Source organism: Lithobates pipiens, unplaced genomic scaffold (assembly GCF_037356315.1).
Source record: "Lithobates pipiens isolate NorthernLeopardFrog02 unplaced genomic scaffold, aLitPip1_a1.2 Scaffold_18, whole genome shotgun sequence".
NCBI classification, from domain to species: domain Eukaryota; kingdom Metazoa; phylum Chordata; class Amphibia; order Anura; family Ranidae; genus Lithobates; species Lithobates pipiens.
The window spans coordinates 344,349,145-344,371,879 of NW_027507758.1; the positions used below are offsets into that span (position 1 = coordinate 344,349,145).

The window sequence follows — 22,735 nt, forward strand, 5'->3', positions numbered from 1 at the left end:
GGCTGTTGGCTTGTAGTTCTCAATTAACTACCCTAGCGTTGTGGAGCATCACGGTAGTTCATTGAGTGTTCTTGTAAAGGAGTATCGCTTACCCGTAAGGTATGTACAGGCAAGCCGATACACTGACAGTCTGCAGGAGACCTGCATGGTATCAGTGATCTGCTGATCGCTGGTGCATTGCTTTCCAGGCTTCTGCAACAAAAATGAATAAATGCATTTTTTTACCTCCAAAAAAAAAAAGAAAATTATATTTTTTTAAAGTGAAATTATCCTTCAACTGTTTTTAATGCTGCTAGCACTAGTAAATAAATAAGACCGTTTATTACATTTACTTGTTTTATTTATTTTTTACATTTCTTCAGTTGGTTTCTCGCTTAGGCCAAAATAATGTCATACATCCCAGGAGTCTTTATGGGCGTTTCTTTTCATCTGGGGAAGGGGTTTCCCAGCTAAGCACACCCTGCTATCTGCATGCATGGCCTAAGGGCAGATGGTCACGAGGAAGTAAACTGGATATGAATCAGCTGCCCTTACTCAAGATGGCCATGGCTAGAATTGCTAGGGGGCCATTTTCCAACACGATTACTCAACAAACGAAAGCATGGAGACATGTGTAAGTTTGCTTTGAATATTAAAAATGTATTTAATATAGTGTGTGGTGCTCAGTTACAGTTCCTGTACAAGTTTCATTTTAAAGCCTTGTATATTGTTTTGTTGTTATCTGGGCCCCATTGGGGAGATTTTTTTTTTTTTGCTGCCCCAAAGATGCAACAAGAAGTGAGGGGAATTTCGCTCTAATACAGATATTATCAAAATTGATATCTCTAATAATGTTCCTAAAGAAACGTGTCCACATTGGAAGATTCTCACTCAGCTCCTGTTTAGGTGGCAAACTGAAAAATGTTGGATTTCCTGTCCTATTCTATCCCTATAACAATTGTTATAGGAACAAATAAGGCACCCCCCCACCCCCCCCCAATAACGGTACACAGACATGACCTCATGACATAACAAGCATATTCATAAAAAATACTGCGTGGAGAAAATTGTTATATGTATGGCAACCAGTCTGCATCCATACTAATCTGATTTCAATAGAGTGAATTGACTGCTATACATTACGTTGGTCTGCATTGCCTTTTCATTGTTAACTGAGAAAGTCTGTTTTGTTTTCTTCCCCTCAGACAGGATTGCTATTTTACTGAAACTGCATTTGGATTGATTGATGTTGCTAATATAGATGGAAACAACACTCAGTGCATTTTTTTTTAAGTGTATAAAAAAAAGTGCCCATGTAAATTATGATCCCATTTACAAAAGTGCAACACTTCTTTTGTCATCAGCCATGTGGCATAGGTTTTGTAACTCAGTGGGTTTCTCTAAATAGATATTTTACTTATATTAATTCCTTTTAAATATTTAAAACATTTTACATTTAAAACCTTCAATGTGCTTTTACTGAGCTTGGTAGAAACCCATCAATATTGATAATACCTCAGGGGACCTTGTAGCAATACTTTTTCTGAAATATAAATGCAGGTTTTATTTTTAATAATAAAAAACAGCATGGTGGTAAGAAGTGCTTGCTATGGTTAAAAAGTAATTTTTCTTGCATATTACAAATATATATTTATTTTTGGTGTACAATTAGGGATGTGGCACAGAACGTTGGATTGCCAAACAGGGCCAAGGTCTTTTCCTTCTGCAACAGACATATTTCCATATTGATTCACTTTGGATGGAGATCACTCGGGAAAGACCCTAGCCAGACTCAGAGCACAGAACTATTGATGTAGCTGCTGGAATTAATGGAGTAGAACTCTATGATGGTTTAAACCGAATTAAAGGCAAGAAATAGGATATATTCTTAATTAAATAAACAACCACAGGTAAAAAGTGAAATATTTTATTGGGATGATTGAATCTCTATGAGACTGAAACTAATGATTTCACTTTTCCAATCATAGTAAACCATAAGAGCGTTATACCGCTATGCTCAACTTCAAAAATCATCTCCAAAATGTTAGAAAACATACAAATGCATTTAAATAATTACAAAACAATGTTAAAACACAAACAGGACAATTAAAACCTATCCATTGACTCCACAGGACAAAGGCTTGCTAAAGTTTGCACTTTGTATTTAAAACAAATAAGAATGGGGAGACAGCCGAGACACAGAAGTAAATGGGTCAAAACTGAACATTTTCAATGCAGCAAGAGTTTTCAGAAGCCAGCTCCTTTCTTTAGATCTCTGCAGTTTATTTTGGCAATATGGATAATGAGAATGACACTTAATGTAATTCCCAGTCTCTGCTTAGGAATTCTCCATGCCATATCAGTGGGTTCTCTGTCTGCCATAGTCCCGTATTAAAAGTACTGCAGCCACTTTTTCACTTTTAGAATGTTCCATGGATTAAAATATACAATGATTTTAAGGGAGAAACATTATAATGATGCTTTAACCCCAGTTTTGTTAACAGATCAAGTGTAGGCTCACAGCATCCGCTCAAAGCCAGGAACTATTAAGTGTATCTGTCCTCCCAATAATGGCAGACATGTTGTTCCCTAAGCTATGGGTCACTAGACACTGGTAACATTTCTGAAGAAACACTTGCCTCAGTGAGTTGGTCACTATTTTTATGAATTGATAGACTTTACTTTACAGACTATGTGTTCAGTTCACAATTTTTTGCCACCCCTACAAGCAAGAATACATTAAATCATACAAGAAATGTAAAAAATATATCAATGGCAGGTTCTCCATTTTATTCCCAATAAGTGGAATCCTGAAAATGATCAAGATTTGGAAAAGAAAATATATCAATTTTTTTTTTATTTAGGCATCCATTAAAACCAAAAGCAGTAACAGAATGATACTTAGAAACATGCATTCATTTTACACATATTTATATTTAGACAAAAAAAGTCCAATAATTACAGTTCAAAGTACACAGCTTTTTTCGTCAGTGCATAAATCCCAAAACATTAGCATGAAAATATTGTTCTTCAGAGCTATTAAGCACCAATAGTGAGAGTCTACAGACCTTGAACATTCTTCAATATGAAAAAAAAACATTTTATCCAATCACCAAACAGGCTATTATTGTTCCACGCACATTCTGAATATTTACAATGCTTTACATGTTAATATAACTTCTCTATGACAAACATGGGGGAGTATTGCAGTAATGTTGGATGTTCTGGAGGATAGACCAGAAGATGATACTATGTGGAGGGTTTTGGCGAAGATGGTTGGAAAGGCAACAGTTATAAGAAATGCAAAAACCACCAGTAATTTGGCATTCCAGTACTTAACGAGTACTTGTCAATCGTCAAAACCTAAGCCATTTGGCAGACTTTAAGCAATATTTTGCCTAACAATTCAGTAGAAACTACAAACATCACCAAGGTGCAATGTGCCACATGCATAAGCGATGTCAGTAGTTCCTACTGATATGTAAAAATGGTGGATCAACTCCCATAACATCTGCATTTACTGTGACTAGCAACAGGTTCACATTAAAGTAAGGTCATGAATAAATAAAATCTCCACAGTTACATGACCAAACAAAATAAGGATATTACAATGATATTTTCAGATTGCCCAGCATCACTGAAAAATGTAGCAGCTAGGTTTTTCCAGTTTGAGGTCCAAAAACATTACCCAAAAGTAAAATATTTTGTCCTTACAAATTATTTGCACTCAGTGTGGAATTAAAAAGTTCTCTGTATTAATTTTCAGAAAAGGTACTGTAATATGGTACCATTACAGAAAAGGATCTTGTGATGACAAAAAGTACCCACTAGTTTATTATATTGATGAAGTTCAAATCATATAGGGCAAAAAAGTGAAGCTGGTATTGCCTTGGATGTTGCCAAAGGAAAAGAAAATAAACATTCAAAAACAACTGTGAAAACCTACAGGATAGGTGCCCTTTAAGGAAGCAGTAATGAAGATACAGGGTCTTAGTTCCATGGGTTACTTTACAACGTGCCACCAGTGTCTCTATTCTGTCACCACTGGCGATAAAGTACTGTGATAAGCTTAAGGGGCTTTATTCTAAAGTAATCCAATCAATAAAAAAATTAAAAAATTATGCTCAATATCACATTTTTATAAAAGAAGAAACTTGCAACTGAAAGCTGTTCAGGTTGGGCCCCTTATGTTAGGAGACATTTAAGAGCTATATCAATAATATAAGTCTTTTAATAAATTAATTCAAGTATTTGATTTAGAAACTTATCTTTAAGGTCAAGTTATAAAAACCAAGACTGGCACTTAAAAGGTAACAGTGCTAAAGTGGAGGCACTTTGCGGTGTCTGCAACAGTGCTAGTAGGATTCTTGTATTCCTGTGAAGTCCTCTTGAAACCCAGGGCAAAAACTATAAAGAGGCCCTCAACCTGTCACCAAGTCTGTCCCCTGTAATTCTGCCTAGTAGGCAGTAGAGGCACTGGTATTTGATAACTGAATGCTAGGAGCAGACTTTAGCATCTGTATGTTTTATCACAATTTGCCTTAGCTTAGAATCCAAGGAGCTTTCTGGGATCTGTTTAAAGCCTAACAAAGGTAAGTGCAACCATGGTCCCTGCACTTCAGTAATATGGTTACCTATATAATCCTTTTGGGCCAGGTCATGTTCACTGCTTTTATAACTGAACTAAATTGGTTTTCTAAATCAAATACCTAACCTAATGTATTCTATTCAGGTTGATAGCATGTTCAAAGTAAGTTGGCAATGACAGCTCCAATATTTCTTTAAGCTGGCTTTACAGTTTTGGCAGCAAAATCACTACACTTGGCCCAACCAACGTTTTTGGGATTTACCGAGATCATAGAGTTTTGTCTGTGATGTAAAATAAATATGTACCATTCTTTGTCCAATATGGTTTATGAACTGTGTGGAGCATAATAGGAATCCAAGGTTAAAAATAAAAATAACCCCCCCCCCCCCCACTAATTTAATAAAGGCCAATAGGCAATATTGTTTTGTACAATGCATGGTTATTTGGTAAAAATCAGCATTGTGCTACAAAAATTATTATATCATAATAAATGATTGATATTGATTGCATGCTCTTGACCATGATGTCGGTTTCATTTTTGTGTTCTTTATCATAAAATGATCATATAGCATGTGTAATATAAACCCTGACTAACTCTGTCCCCAAGAAAAACATGCTTGGACATGCAGCAGTTCACTTAGATCACGTTAGATAAAGAAGCACATTTTCACCAGTCTTGCCAGTGTCCAGACTTAGATTACAATATAATGCTAAATTTACTCTGCAGCACTCAGAAAAAACTTTATGAACTGTCCAGGCACAGAGTTGTGTGAAGATATCAATGTAGCCTTCTGCTTTATACCTGGATAATTAAACAGCAGGTGCCCAACTGCTGGAAATCCTATGGAATTAAAAAGTAAGTGATTTCTTCATTGCTGCAACACTGTCATAAAATAATTCACTATAAAAGAAAATATAAAAGGTCTGTATAACTGTTGTTCATTTCGCCAATGAAGAATATGCATCATTTACATACAAAGTGAAATGAGTGAGATTCTCCATCATTAAAGAACAAAAGATACCTGAAAGAGGTCACGTAAGCTTAATTAAACCCTTAACCTACTTCCAGTAAAAGCATTTAGGTAACTTTGGTAAATGAAAGCCACTCTGTACTGTCATGCGTCTTCAACTTAAACATCTCCACTGAAAAACATAAAACGTGGCTTTGAAAAAGGTCTTCGGCATCAAGGCTTGGTTCTTGCCATCTACATTGATCAAAGTAACACGTTTCAGTGTATACAAAGATAGAATGTATAATATAAGGGAAGGAACATCACACCATGCCCTCCACAGCTATTTTGAGACAAATGGATGGAAGAAGCCATGGTCAGTCCAGCTGACCTCACATATCAGCCTGCTTGTATCGGACATAACATCGTTAAGCAAATCCATTTTGCACTGATGGTTAAACTCCACCAGATTCATGGTACAGAGCAGCCTGCATAAAAAGAAAAATTCTAGACTATGTGAAAACAATTAACCATGCCCTGACAAATTTATTGTAATCTATTCCGAAATGGTAAACCGATTTCCATTTAAATTTGTAGAGGTGTGTTGACGTCTATAAATATAAATTAATAAACCACTAACGTATTTCAAATTGGATGATATAAATGATCTTCCAGTAAAGAAAAGGAAAGGAGAGGAAAAAGTGAACAATATATAAATATAGCTCAAAATACAATGGCAGCTAACACTTTAATACCACATAGTTTGAGATTTATTGTTAATGAGGTATTACATAAGCATCTGGCAAAGTCCTTCCTTCTACTGGAAATATCTGAGGCCAGCGACCAGAAAGAATTTTTCCAAAAATACTTCAGAGTCAAGAACTGCAATGTGTGCTGCACGTCCAATGAGAGAATTGGCTGTATTGGGCAAAGCGTGAATTACATCATATCGCACTAAATTACAGTCATTGTTCTGCAGAACTGGTAGAAGGATATTTTGGATCATCTCAGCATACACCGGCCCTGCAAAATACCATAAATTAATTCATTGTAATAAAAAGGACACTTGCTATCTGTACTTTGGTTTCCTATACACATCAAAAGTAAACCCAACACAAACTGGTTGATTTGCAGCACTGCTTAAGGGTTGGTTCACACTTGTGCAATGCGGGAACCCTGCAAATCCACTAACCCAGACTCGCACAGCAGTTCATATTGCCATATGCAAACTGCTGGGAGTGTCAATACATTATTAATTACATCATTTCAGCTCGCATGTTGCACTGCAAACTGACAGTTCGGACACGAAATCGCAAGGGACATCGCATGTGATTTGCACTGCAGTGTGAACTGGCCCTACTTACTGCTTACTGCTGTTATCATAATCTGCAGTTATACTGAAGAAATAAAATAAATAAAGGAGGAAGAGCATGGAGAACAACTGCAAAAATATAATACATAAACATTTTTCTTTTTTTTTTTCTGAGATGGTGAAGAGTGATCCAAGGGGGGGGGGGGGGGGGTACTCCGCGTTGAGTTGGGATTTAGAGTAAACATATTTCATTTAATATGATTATTAAAAAAAAAAAATGTGACCATCAACTTTCAGAAAGCCTACATTCAAAGGGATTTTTGGGCCACAGAATGGCAGATTAAGTGGTGCAGGAGTGTTTTAAATAAGACTAATAAATAAGACAAGCACTTTGGAGTGCTTGCTATAAAGCATGAGTATCAGTGAAAGCTGAATTTCAGGAATTCAGACACTTTCTAAAATGGATTACTATGGGTTAAATGCATCTAGGTTCATGCCACATTGTGGACATATGCCTTTAAATTTACAAATATGTGAACATAGCTATTGCTATACAGTAGCTGCAGAGTTGTTCTGCCCACACCATCACAGAGTGCTCAGTATTATGTAAACCCATTCACAAAATACCCATGCCTTCTGTAAATGGACAAAAGAGGGGCGGGCAGAGCTGGTGCTGCTGTGCGAGAAAGTAGGTTCTCTCCTGTCAGAGTCCGAAAGTATTGTGATAGCTGTACTCCCGAAGCTCAGTAAAATGCAAGCTATAAATAATAATAAAAAACAAACAAGCACAGTCCACAAGGAGTAATGCCACCAAAGAAACCATCACATTTTAGAAAGTCTGAAAAATCTATAACAAAGTAGCTGAATTCCTGGAGTACAACTCTAAGTACAGGCTTAAGCCGCGTACACGCGGGCGGATTGTATGGCCTACTTAGTCCGTCATACAACCCGACGGACAGTCCGTCATACTTTCGAATGAACGGACTTGACCACACACGGATGCACAAACAGTCCGTCGAAAGATGACGTGTACAGCACGTACGACGGGACTAGAAATAGGAAGTCCAATACACAGCAATGCAACCTTTCGCCGTGTAAATCCTTTGAGCATGCGCCATTCTTAGTCCGTCGAACTAGCCTACTGACGAGCGGATTGTCCGCTGAAACCAAAGTATGACGGACAGTATTACGGAAATTCCGAAATATTTAGTACGCCAGACTGCACGCTGAAAAAGTCAGCTGAAGCCCACACACGAGCGGACTGTCCGCTGAAATGTGTTTTTCGACGGACTAAGTTGGCCATACAGTCCGCCCCCGTGTGTACGCGGCTTCACATTAAACATTCAAATCACAAACAAAAAAACCTAGGCAAAGCTATAGTATGCATCTACAGTTTTATAAAATTTACTGTAATATAGACACCAAGCAGCTTCAATGTGAGCTTCCCCACCTGATTGTTTGTCCTTAAGAGCCGTTTTGCACATTTCAATACGGGCAGAGTGATAGGGTACATATCGATCCTGTAGGGAACTGACCAGTACCACATTTCTGAAATGCTCCAAACCTGAGAAAAAAAACATTATATAGCCAAACAGTTTTTTTTTTAAAGCATGTTTAAATACAGCATAGACTAAATAAGGGAGTCTAATGTTGGCCACGAAAGTTAATTTCAAACATAGCCTGTAGTGCAATGGACTACCCATTTATATGTTTTAATAGGATGGTAGGCCCTCACACTACATATTTATTAACAAATACTGTTCTGAGAAGTCATATCTGTCCAAAGTCTCACTGAAATTTTTACACTGAGAGCTCACAAGCAGCAATGGTTTACATGGTATGCTGTGATGCATGCTTTATACATTTTGAAACAAAAAATTAACATCTTCTCAGAATGTATTTTAATTGGAATCTCTCTATGCCAAACATACAAGAGACCCTTGAGATATGGTCCAACATTTACCTATTGGTCCATTTGTGCAATGTTACCTATATGTAGAAATATACAGTACATCAACGTTGATATGTATTTTTTCAAATTATTTTACTATTGACATATGCATTGCTCATTTTGTCTATTTTTTACCTGAATATGAAATAAAAAGATGTATAAATTTAAGTAATGTGATAACCTTTTTCTTGGCGCAATGCTAAAAAGTCCCATGGGCAGATTTACTTTACATACATTGTTGAATTAGGGATAGAGTTCCGCCCCACATCTTCGCACTCTCGGCCTTCTATATTTTGGACAAGAGACCCTCAACTGAACAAGCTTACCTTTACTTTTAAGTTTATTACTTAGCTGTACTTTCCCAACCTCAGTGCTAAGCCACACCATCTGACTTCTCTCTCTCCATTAAGATAATCGGTGACCATTAGGGTTTCAACTCATTGTATACAGAAATGGGAGATGGTAGGACTTAGCGCTGATGTCAGGCTCCTAGCTAAAATAATAAATAAAATATGGAGGTCAATTCCAATTGAACTTTAGTTGAAATCAGCTAAATATATTTCAGGTGCATCAAAATCAAAGGGTATGTGATGTCCTACAGCTTTTTTCTTAAAAAATAAATAAATAAAAATCAGCTACAGACTGTTTATAAAAAGTATGGTATGTGTCTTGCCAGCTCGAAGCAGAGTTTGACCCTTGCTGTCTGTGTGGAAACAGTAGTGTTTCTGCAGATGTCCAACACACCCCCAAGATGAGTGAAAGCCATAGATCACCAATCAGATTTGATTGCAGAAATCTAAAAAAGCAGGGAGCGTGTCAAACCTTTGCAATGAGGATGCAGATTTTACACAGAGAGCAAAGGTCCCACTCTGCAGTTGCTGGCAGTCGACGGGTTGTGGCTGTCTTATTTAAAAAAAAAAAAAAAAAGAGCTGTAAGACTTTGAACACCTTTTGTTTTGATGCACCCAGAATGTACAGTATTACCCAATATAAACTGAAGGTTCAAATGGGTTTCAAGCCCTCCCGCCCCACGTCCCTTTAAAAAGATTCTGAATGTGTGATGGGATGGGAAGGATTGGCCATCATGTGACCAATGAGATTGGCTGTAAAAATACTCACATGATTGAGAGCCGACCCCGCTGGCTACTAGTCATTAGTGAAGACCAAGAACTGTCTTTGGCAGCTTGGTTGCTGTCCTGGGAGCACACAGAGACCAAACTCTCAGCACACAAGCATCAGCTGTCTAGTAACACATATATGCAGCCTGTGGGAGTTAAAGCCCACCCTTTTGCCGCTGCACACGTCTTACACGGTCGACAGCAAATTTGTTTCAGAAAGGCACTTTTGCCCATTTAAAAGAAAAAAGAAGCTTCTTTTCAACCAAAAAATACCTGGTTTCTTGCTTAGTTTGTACAGGAAGGTTTGTCGAGGATCTGAGTGGTCACGACAAGTAAGCTGTAATAATGAGCCAGATTTTTTCCACTTCTGCATGAACCACAAGCCTGCAATAAAAACAATATACATCAGTGCCAAAAACTTCATGCCAGTTGCAAGGTCTATGCAGAAATTAGAATTTGTTTACCGTATATACTCGAGTATAAGCCGAGATTTTCAGCCTCTTTTTTGAGGCTGAAAGTGCCCCCCTCGGCTTATACTCGAGTCATCGCTGTCTGTCTGCCCGATCAGCGTGTCGAGCAGACAGACAGCGGCCATTCTAGGATTCAAAGGCCGCGCCTCCGTCTCCGCCTTCGCCTGTGATAGGCGGAACACTGAATTTCCCAGCAGTCTGTGTTCCGCCTATCACGGACGTCCTCTCATCCTCGTCCGTAGTATGAGGATGAGCGGACGTCCATGATAGGCGGACCACTGACTGCTGGGAAATTGAGTGTTCCGCCTATCACCGACGGAGGCGCGGCTTTTGAATCCTAGAATGGCCACCGACGAAGAGCTGCGGGACGGGCCGGGACGCAGGCCGGGACGGGACGCAGGCCGGGACGCAGGCCGGGATGGGACGCAGGCCGGGACGGGACGCAGGCCGGGACGGGACGCAGGCCGGGACGGACACAGGCTGGACGGACACAGGCAGGCTGGACACAGGTAGGCTGCACGGACACACACACACACACACACACACACACACACACACACACGGATGCATGCACACACAGGGATGGATGGACACACACGGATGCATGGACACACACACACACACACACACACGGATGCATGCACACACACAGGGATGGATGGACACACACACACACGGATGCATGGACACACACACACACACACGGATGCATGGACACACACACACACACACACGGATGCATGGACACACACGGATGCATGGACACACACAGGGATGGACGACACACAGGGATGGACAGGCATGTCTCACCCTCGGCTTATACACGAGTCAATAATTTTTTCCAGTTTTTTGGGGGTAAATTGGGGACCTCGGCTTATATTCGGGTCGGCCTATACTCGAGTATATACGGTAATTAGGTTGGTTTTTCTAAAAAAAGTCAGCTTTCACATTACCAAACAGTCCAGCAAAAAACAGCTGTGACCAAATCAAAGAAGCTTTAAATGGTATAACGTGAACACACATATTATATATATACACACACACAGCATCTCACAAAAGTGAGTACACCCCTCACATTTTTGTAAATATTTTATTATATCTTTTCATGTGACAACACTGAAGAAATTACACTTTGCTACAATGTAAAGTAGTGAGTGGACAGCTTGTATAACCGTTGTAAACAGCATCTCCCCGTTCTGCCTAGCAATAAGTGACGCTGATCTCTGCTCCATGTGATTGGAGCAAAGATCAGTGTTCACTAACACAAAGCCTAGCCCCCAACAGTTAGTAACACGCCCCTAGGAACACTTAACCCCTACACTGCCACCCCCTGTTTAACCCCTTCACTGCCAGTGTCATTTACACAGGAATCAATGCATTTGTATAGCACTGCTTGCTGTATAAATGACAATTGTCCCAAAAATGTGTAAAAAATGTCCGATGTGTCCGCTACAATGTCGCAGTCACAATAAAAAACGCTGATCGCCACCATTACTAGTAAAAAAAAAAAAATTATTAATAAAAATGCCATAAAACCATCCCCTATTTTGTAAACGCTATAACTTTTGCGCAAACCAATCAATAATTGCTTATTTTTTTTACCAAAAATATGTAGAAGAATACGTATCGGCCTAAACTGAGGAAAAAAATGTTTTTTTATATATTTTTGGGGCGTATTTATTATAACAAAAAGTTAAAAATGATGAATATTTTTTCAAAATTGTCGCTCTATTTTTGTTTATAGCGCAAAAAATAAAAACCGCAGGGGTGATCAAATACCACCAAAACAAAGCTCTATTTGTGGGAAAAAAAGGACGTCAATTTTGTTTGGGAGCCACGTCGCATGACCGCGCAATTGTCAGTTAAAGCGTCACAGTGCTGAATTGCAAAAAGTGGTCCGGTCTTAAGCCAGCAAAATGGTCCGGTCTGAAAGTGGTTAACAGTGTAAATTTGCTGTCCCCTCAAAATAACTCAACACACAGCCATTAATGTCTAAACCGCTGGCAACAAAAGTGAGTACACCCCTAAGTGAAACTGTCCACATTGGGCCCAAAGTGTCAATATTTTGTGTGGCCACCATTATTTTCCAGCGATACCTTAACCTTCTTGGGCATGAAGTTCACCAGAGCTTCGCAGGTTGCCACTGGAGTCCTCTTTCAGTCCTCTAGGGCTGGTGGATGTTAGAGACTTTGCACTCCTCCACCTTCCGTATGATGATGCCCCACAGATGCTCAATCGGGTTTAGGTCTTGAGACATGCTTGGCCAGTCCATCACCTTTACCCTCAGCTTCTTTAGCAAGGCAGTGGAGGTGTGTTTGGGGTCGTTATCAAGTTGGAATACTGCCCTGGGGCCCAGTCTTCGAAGGGGGGAGATCATGCTCTGCTTCAGTATATCACAGTACATGTTGGCATTCATGGTTCCCTCAATGAACTGTAGCTCCCCCAGTGCCAGCAGCACTCATGCAGCCCCAGACCATGACACTCCCACCACCATTCTTGACTGTAGGCAAGACAAACCTGTCTTTGTGCTCCTCACCTGGTTGCCGTCACACACGCTCGACACCATCTGAACCAAATAAGTTTATCTTGGTCATCAGACCACAGGACATGGTTCCAGTAATCCATGTCCTTAGTCTGCTTGTCATCAGCAAACTGTTTGAGGGCATTCTTGTGCATCATCTTTAGAAGAGGCTTCCTTCTGGGACAACAGCCATGCAGACCAATTTGATGCAGTGTGAGGCGTATGGTCTGAGCACTGACAGGCTGGCCCCCACCCCTTGAAACTCTGCAGCAATGCTGGCAACACTCATACGTCTATTTCCCAAAGACAACCTCTGGATATGACGCTGAGCACGTGCACTCAACTCGACCATGGAGAGGCCTGTTGTGAGTGGAACCTGTCCTGTTAAACTGCTGTATGGTCTTGGCCACTGTGCTGCAGCTCAGAATCAGGGTCTTGGCAACCTTCTTATAGCCTAGACCATCTTTATGTAGAGCAACAATTCTTTTTTTCGGATCTTCAAATAGTTGTTTGCCATGTTAAACGTCCAGTGACCAGTATGAGAGAGTGAGAGCGATAACAAATTTAACACACCTGCTCCCTATTTACACATGAGAACTTGTAACACTAATGAGTCACGTGACATCGTGGAGGGGAAATGGCTAATTGGGCCCTATTTGGACATTTTCACTTAGGGGTGTACTCACTTTTGTTGCCAGTGGTTTAGACATGGCTGTGTGCTGAGTTATTTTGAGGGGGCAGCAAATGTACACTGTTATACAAGCTGTACACTCACTACAATCTATTGTAGCAAAGTGTAATTTCTTCAGTGTTGTCACATGAAATGATCTAATAAAATATTTACAAAAATGTGAGGGGTGTACTCACTTTTGTGAGATACTGTATATACATATATACATACAGTGTGCAGCATAAATGAGTACCCCCCCTCCCCTCCCCAAAAAAAATATTTTAATCAACATCTCAATGAACACAAGAACAAGCTCCAAAATTTTTACATACATAGAACATTTGTTTAGTTCATTACATGAAAATGAGGTTAATAATATAACTTGGATTACAAAATCTTCACCTTTACTCAAATTAGTTGATGCAAAAATGAATACACCCACAACACAAACTACTACATCTAGTATTTTATATCACCTGCATGATTTGTAAGGGCAGCACCAAGTCTTCTAGGCATAAAATGAACAAGTTGATGAAATATTGCAACATCTTTTTCCATTCTTCAAGAACGACCTCTTTTAGAGCCTGGATGCTGGGTGGAGAGTGATGCTCAACTTTTCAGAATTCCCCATAGGCGTTCGATTGGGTTCATATCAGGATACTTGGTCACTGAATCACTTTCACCCTGTTCTTCTTCAGAAATGCAACAGTGGCCTTAGATTTGTGTTTTGGATCATTGTCATGTTGGAAAAGTGCATAACGACCAAGGGCACGGAGTGATGCTAGCATCTTCTCTGTCAACATAGAGCAGTACATTTGTAAATTCATGATACCATCAAAATGCAGCTCCCTGACACCAGCAGCACTCATGCAGCCCCACAGGAGGACACTCCTACCACCATGTTTCATTGTAGACACTTATCTTGGTCTCATCAATCAAGAGTACAAAGTCCCAGTAGTTGTCTTCTTTTTCCAGCATGGGCCCTGGCAAATTATAGTTGGCTTTTTTGTTCATGGGCCTTTAAGAAAGGCTTCCTTCATGGATGACACCCATGCATGTCAATCCTCTGCAGTGTATGCCATATTGTGTCACGGGAAACAATCACCTCAGTTTGGCTTTCTACTTCTTTAGCTAACTGCAGTGAACTTGCATGGTGATTTTCTTCAACGCTTCTCCTGTCGAGGTGTTAACGTCCGTGGACGGCTTGGACATCTCTGTGAGATGGTTGCAGTTCCATCATAAACTTTTCTTTTCCTACAGTATTCTGACTGATAAGTAAATCTTTGCTAATCTTCTTGTAGCCTTCACCTTTGTGTAAAGACGTTATTTTCTCTCAGGCCTTGTGACAATTCTCTTCACGTGGTGCCATTGCTGACAACATGAAACGGGAAAGGGTTTTCTTTAAGCAATGCCCTTTTATAATCAACTGTCTGCTGGACACCTGTTTAATGAATAATTACACTCACCTGTAGTTGAATTTTTGTTAATTAGGATTTTGCCATCTAAAATTTATCTTTGCTCCTACGACTTTCATTGGGGTGTATTCATTTTTGCAAGCAACGTCTTAAATTAATTTGCTAGGAAAAATACTTTTTTATGTGTGCAAATTAACAAATCTTGGTTGCAATCAATGGCCCACATTTGTGGGAGTATTTTGTAGTAAATGTGTTCCACAGAAAATGTTGATTCTGAAAGGAAAGCAAAGGATTTCTGACAAATCTGTTGGGATGTACTCATTTATGCAGAGCAATGTATAACTTCTTTTTCTTTATGCTTTCCCACAATCTAACATGGAAGCAAAACTCTACTTCTACAGTTCATAGAACTTGAGGCGTCAGATATGCAGATACTACCTGAACACAAAGATCTTTCCCTAAAGATTTGTGCTATGATCACCCAGATGTGTACATTTATAGCTATATAGCATTAGCATTAGCCATAATGATATCCAGGTATTGGTTTATCTTTTCAAGTTGCTTACTCCTGAGACTGGAGGCATCAGTGGACGTCTACTGGTGCCAACAACCATGGAAATATCAGCATGGAACAAGTAAATGAGCCCAGTGAACATTTAGCAAAGTACTGGGTTTACATAATGCTATTCAATGTAAAAAAAGGAATACAGACTCTAGTTTGAGGTGAAATTTCAATTTCTTAAATTTTTTCCTACCATGCCAGGATAGCATGAAAAGCAAAAGAAAGATGCTAATTGTGTGTATACAACCTTTTTTCTTACCTGTGTTGACAAGAGCACTGCTGTTGTAGAGTGTACCTAGATGTGGACCAGATAAGGAAAGGAAAGTGTGCAGCTTGCCAAGATAACATTTGAACCTCGGCCGTGAAATAACTGATCGTATAATTAAATTCCCCAATGAGTGTCCTATAAAACTAAAAGAAAACATGCATGTTAAATTGTATATGCTGCCAGTGGTTCTAGCATACAGCTACAACCAAATCTCAAATCATGTACTTTGACAATCCGCATAAAAAAATTATTGCAAACGTGTAGAAGCACAACACTGAATGATGACAGAAGATCAACTTTAAGCTGAACTTCATTTAAATACTCAAATCACACAGTTTAATATAGAAAAACCTGATCAACCAAAGGATCAGTAATACTGTGCAGCCAGTCTTTTAATTCAGGCATCCCTGTCAGAAAACTTAGGCAGATCCTTGACTTCAACTGCAGCAGCCCAGTTTAGTCAATAACCTTCTGACTTAAAAATGAAAACAGCAGCATGGTGATGAATATTCACTGTTCATTCTGCTCTTTGTTTCTGTCAGTACAAGTGCACTGTAGCAGAGCCTGAGCGGGAGGTTAATAGAAAAATTTTTTTTGCTGCAGCAAGAAAATAATCATTTATGGCTCTGCAGCATTAAGGCTTATTATCAAACATATACAGTGAATATAAAAAGTCTACACACCCCTGCTAAAATGTCAGGTTTCAGTGATTTAAAAAAATGACAAAGATAAATCATTCCAGAACTTTTTCCACCTTTAATGTGACCTATAAACTTTACAACTCAGTTGAACAAACCAAAATCTTTTAGGTGGAGGGAAGTAAAAATAAAAAACAAAAATAATATGGTTGCGTAAGTGTGCACACCCTTAAACTAATACTTTGTTGAAGCATCTTTTGATTTTATTACAGCACTCAGTTTTTTGGAGTATAAGCCTATCAGATCAGCATGGCACATATTGACTTCCCAATATTTGCCCACTCTTCTTTGCAATTCTGTCAGATTGTGAGGGCATCTCCTGTGCACAGCCCTCTTCAGATCACCCCATGGATTTTCAATGGGATTTAGGTCTGGGCTCTGGCTGGGCCATTCTAAATCTTTAATCTTCTTCTGGTGAAGCCATTCCTTTGTTGATTTGGATGTATGCTTTGTGTCGTTGTCATGCTGAAAGATGAAGTTCCTCTTCGGGTTCAGCTTTCTGGCAGAAGCCTGAAGGTTTTGTGCCAATATTGACTGGCATTTGGAAGTGTTCACAATTCCCTCTACCTTGATTAAGGCCCCTGTTCCAGCTGAAGAAAAACAGCCCCAAAGCATGATGCTGCCACCACCATGCTTCACTGTGGGTATGGCGTTCTTTTGGTGATGTGCAGTGTTGTATTTACGCCAAATATATCTTTTGGAATCATGGCCAGAAAAGTTCAACCTTGGTTTCATCGTACCTTAACCACTTCAGCTCCGGACCAATAAATACCTTAAGGACCAGAGGTCTTTTTGCAATTTCGCACTGCGCTGCTTTAACTGGTAATTGCGCGGTCATGCAATATTGCACCCAAACGAAATTTGCGTCCTTTTCTTCCCACAAATAGAGCTTTCTTTTGATGGTATTTGATTGCCTCTGCGATTTTTTTTTTTTGCGATATAAATGGAAAAAGAGCGAAAATTTTGAAAAAAAAAGATATTTTCTTCTTTTTGTTATAAGAAAAATCGAATAAACTAAATTTTAGTCATACATTGAGGGCAAAATTTATTCAGCCACATGTCTTTAGTAAAAAAAATGTCAATAAGCGTATATTTTTTGGTTTGCGCAAAAGTTATAGCGTCTACAAACTAGAGTACATTTTCTGGAATTTACACAGCTTTTAATTTATGACTGCAGATCTCATTTCTTGAGGTGCTAAAATGGCAGGGCAGTACAAATCCCCCCCAAATGACCCCATTTTAGAAAGTAGACACCCCAAGGAAATTGCTGATGGGTATGTTGAGCCCATTGAATATTTATTTTTTTTGTCCTAAGGGATTGAATAATGACAAAAAAAAAAAAAAAATTTTTTTTTTACAAAAAGTTGTCACTAAATGATATATTGCTCACACATGCCATGGTTATATGTGGAATTGCACCCCAAAATATATTCCGCTACTTCTCCCGAGTATGGGGATACCACATGTGTGGGACTTTTTGGGAGTCTAGTCGCGCACGGCACCCCGAAAACCAATCACCACCTTCAAGATTTCTAAGGGTGCAAATTTTTGATTTAACTCCTCACTACCTATCACAGTTTCGAAGGCCATAAAATGCCAAAATAGCACAAAACCCCCCAAAATGACCCCATTTTGGAAAGTAGACACCCCAAGCTATTTTCTGAGAGGCATGTTGAGTCCATGGAATATTTTATATTTTGCCACAAGTTGCGGGAATATTACAAACTTTTTTTTTTTTGCACCAAGTTGTCACTAAATGATATATTGCTCACACATGCTATGGGCATATGTGAAATGACACCCCAAAATACATTCTGCTGCTTCTCCTGAGTACGGGGATACCACATGTGTGGGACTTTTTGGGAGTCTAGTCGCGCACGGCACCCCGAAAACCAATCACCACCTTCAGGATTTCTAAGGGTGCAAATTTTTGATTTAACTCCTCACTACCTATCACAGTTTCGAAGTCCATAAAATGCCAAAATAGCACAAAACCCCCCCAAATGACCCCATTTTGGAAAGTAGACACCCCAAGCTATTTACTGAGAGGCATGTTGAGTCCATGAAATATTTTATATTTTGCCAAAAGTTGCGGGAATATTACAAACTTTTTTTTTTTTTGCACAAAGTTGTCACTAAATGATATATTGCTCACACATGCTATGGGCAGAAGTCAAATTACACCCCAAAATAAATTCTGCTGCTTCTCCCGAGTACGGGGATACCACATGTGGGGGACTTTTTGGGAGCCTAGCCACGTACGGGACCCCGAAAACCAAGCACTGCCTTCCGGATTTGAATATAAAATGCTACCAAAAAACCTGTTAGCGATGGCAGGGATCAGGCCTGACTCTGCGATCGCTGCAGTTATGTGTTTAGTGTTTTGTAAGTGACAGTGATCGATCGATACTGCACTTGGGTGGGCTGGGCAGAGGGGCAAAACGCAGGTGCCAGCAGGTATTTGGGCTGATCCCGCTAACAATGCGTTTTTTTGGAACCCTAAACTGCTGGGGACGCTAGTATAGATCTGATCAGATCAGATATTGATCTGTTCAGATTCTATACCACTACGGGAGGTGTATGCTTTGCGTGTGGGTGTTAGCGGTACTGGCACTAACCTAGCGCTGCCTGGGGCGACGCAGACCCTGACCCTAAAACCTAATTGATATCACCCGCCGGGTGATCAGGGGGTTAAACCTTTAACACTTATACGGTGATCAGTGGTGAAAGGGTTAACTAGGAGCAATCAGGGGGTTCAAATTTTTATTAGGTAGTATATGGGGGTCCCTGGCGCTATATAAAAACCTGACGGGGAACCTAAATAACTAACTGGCTAACCAGCGTCACCAGTGACACTTATACTGTGATCGCTAGTGAAAGGGGGTGAAAGGGTTAACTAGCAGCAATCAGGGGGTTAAAACCATTATTGGGTAGTATATCGGGGTACCTAGCGCTATAAAAACCTGGCGGTGAACCTAAAAAAATAACTAGCTACCTAGCGACACTAGCGACACTGATGCAGCGTTCAGAAAAATTATCGCTTAGTGACACTGGCAAAAGGGGGTGAAAGGGTTAACTAGCGGAAATCAGGGGGTTAAAACCATTATTGGGTAGTATATCGGGGTACCTAGCGCTATAAAAACCTGGCGGTGAACCTAAAAAAATAACTAGCTACCTAGCGACTGTAGCGACACTAATGCAGCGATCAGAAAAACGATTGCTTAGTGACACTGGCAAAAGGGGGTGAAAGGGTTAACTAGCGGCAATCAGGGGGTTAAACCCATTATTGGGTAGTATATCGGGGTACCTAGCGATATAAAAACCTGGCGGTGAACCTAAAAAAATAACTAGCTACCTAGCGACACATGCAGCGATCAGAAAAATGATCGCTTAGTGACACTGGCAAAAGGGGGTGAAAGGGTTAACTCTAGGGGCAATCAGGGGGTTAAATCTTTATTGGGGGGTGATAGGGGGCTACCCTGGACCTAACACTAACTGTCCTGACAGTTTTTACTGTCACAACTGACACTGAATGCATTGATCAGTAAAGAAATGATCAATGCAATCAGTGACACTGTGACTGGGGGGGGAGGGGGGGGAGCGGGGGGCGATCGGGGGGGGGATCGGGGGGGGGTTTGTGTGCCTGTGTGTACCTACATGTCAGTGTAGTGTTGGTGCACACTTACTTTTACTCTTCTCCTCGTAGTCCGGTCAAAAAGACCGCCCCGAGGAGAATGACATCACTTCCTCCTTCCTGTGTAAACAATACACAGGGGAGGAAGCTTCTCATTGGCCAGGAGCGATCCAGAGGGGGTGGCCGAAAACCAACGGCCATCCCCTCATCACGGAGCGCTCCTGGACCGAATCGGACCGCCGTAACCAGCGGGAGGGGGTCCGATCGGACCCCCCACCCGCTGGAAGGCAATCACGTAGATGTACGTGATTATGCCTGCCTGTGCCATTGTGCTGACGTACATTGGCAATACGGCGGTCCTGAAGTGGTTAACACATTTTCCCACATGCTTTTGGGAAACTTCAATGTCTTTTTGCAAAAATGTATCCGGGCTTGGATGTTTTTCTTCATAAGAAAAGGCTTCCATCTTGCCACTCTACCCCATAACCCAGACATATGAAGAATACGGGAGATTGTTGTCACATACACCACACGGCCAGTACTTTCCAGATATTCCTGCAGCTCCTTTAATGTTGCTGTAGGCCTCTTGGCAGCCTCCCTGACCAGTTTTCTTCTTGTCTTTTCATCAATTTTGGAGGGACATCCAGTTCTTGGTAATGTCGCTGTTGTACCATATTTTCTCCACTGGATGATGACAGTCGTCACTGTGTTCCATGGTATATCTAATGCCTTGGAAATTCTTTTGTACCCTGACTGATACCTTTTAACAATGAGATCCCTCTGATGCTCTGGAAGCATTCTGGGGACCGTGGCTTTTTCTGTAGGATGTGACTAAGAAAATGTCAGGAAAGTCCAACTAGAACAGCTGAACTTTATTTGGGGTTATTCAGTGGCCCTTTAAATGATGGCAGGTGTGTGCTGACTGCTATTTAACATGAGTTTGAATGTGATTATTTAATTAGGAACACAGCTACATCCTCAGTTATAAGAGGGTGTGCAAACTTATGCAACCACATTATTTGAGTTTTTTATTTCTACCCCCCCCCCCCTTAAAAGATTTCAGTTTGTTTTTCATGCCAGTTATACAGTTTATAGGTCACATTAAAAGGTGGGAAAACTTCTGAAATTATTTATCTTCATCTCAATTTTTTAAATCACAAAAAACTGACATTTTAACAGGGGTGTGTAGACTTTTTATATCCACTGTATGTGCAGCAGATGCCTTCTTTATTCAGACTATTAGTCTGCAGTTATAGAATATATACATAAAAGTTTAATGTAAACAGAAATAGGAATTTTGACTTACCAGTAAATTCCTCATGTTGGGAGTACAAGTAAAGGACTGGTATTCTAGACCATTCTATGCTGCTACCTTCACGTGATTGGACACAGGCAAAAACTTTTGCTAGGGCCAACCGCTAGTGCCATTGAACCATGCCCATTATTTGAGGCTTCAGTTTCTAGCAAGTAATAAGGAGATGACCAAAACTCAGAGGGAAGGACCTGTGTCCTGTTCTGTTCTCCAAGATATGAAATCTACAGGTAGGTTACAATTCCTTTTATCTAAAATGGTACCGTACAGGACACCGGAATCAATTCATAGAACATTGGGTATGCCCAAATAATAAACTGAGGGGTGGGCAACAACATAGCAAACCAAGGGTTTAAAAAACCCAAATAAAACACTCAGATAAGGGCTGTGGCCACATGGCCCTTCAAGCTGTTATCAGTCTCAGCCTGGGTTCACACTATTGTGAACACAGACATTGCATGTGATTCGCACCGCATTGCTGTGCAGATCACATGTGATCTTTGTGCAATGCGAATTCAGCCATACAGTTGTATGGAGGAACTCACATTGGATTCATACGAAAAAGGCGCAGGAAACTTTTTTTCCCCTGTACTAGAATCGGATCGCCGCGATTCAATTCTTATCCGAATTCACAGTTCGCACTGTGATCTGCAAACTGATCTGAGGGTGTCATTAACTTTGTATTGACACCTGCAGCAGTTTGCAGAGGGCAGTGTGAACTGCCTGAGAGGGAGGTACGATGCAGGAACCGCAAGGGAATTCCGCTGGTTCCAGCATCGCAATAGTATGAACCCAGGCTGAATGTCCACCTGGTATAATTTGTAAAATTTGTGAATTGAGCATCAGGTAGCAATGTTGCAATTCTGAGCTACAGATGTTTGATGCTAAAAAGCCCAGGATACACCAACAGCCCTGGTGCAATGGACTTTTTCCCCTAAGTGCGTAGGCCTCGGAAATTAGTTGTCCAATCCACCTGGCAATGGTGGATCACAGATTAGGGTGTCTTCTATGAGGATTCCCTGGAAGAACAAAAAGGGCCTCTGAATGTGATTAAAGCTGTCAGGGATTAGGGCTTGGCAGCCTGGCCTCCTTTTATAAGACAGACAATGTAACGGTAAATGTCCTCGTCATGTTTTGTGGCAGGACAGAGGGAAGGAAGGATGATGTCCTCATAGGTGGAAAAAAAGAAAGATAACCTGAGGCAGAGGGAAAGGTTTGGTTTCTAACCACCATTTTCTTCTGCAAAATAAGAAAAGCCTTTTTTTAGGATAGAGCTGCTAACTCAGA

The 22,735-nt window shown here is 40.3% G+C and overlaps 1 protein-coding gene across 8 annotated transcripts in view; it reads right to left on the bottom strand.

Annotated features, from left to right (window-relative positions):
* Positions 1 to 1,890: 1,890 nt before the first annotated feature.
* The window catches only part of FAM135A (family with sequence similarity 135 member A), a 177,707-nt gene continuing 156,862 nt past the window's right edge, over positions 1,891 to 22,735 (bottom strand). For all 8 annotated transcript variants that reach the window (XM_077487410.1, XM_077487412.1, XM_077487405.1 and 5 more), the window contains 4 exons: positions 15,796 to 15,947; positions 10,172 to 10,282; positions 8,280 to 8,393; positions 1,891 to 6,540 (listed from right to left, as the gene is read on the bottom strand). In XM_077487410.1, coding sequence (XP_077343536.1) covers positions 6,335 to 6,540; positions 8,280 to 8,393; positions 10,172 to 10,282; positions 15,796 to 15,947 — 583 coding nt within the window. In that variant the 3' untranslated portion in view covers positions 1,891 to 6,334. The remainder of the gene's footprint in view (positions 6,541 to 8,279; positions 8,394 to 10,171; positions 10,283 to 15,795; positions 15,948 to 22,735) is intronic.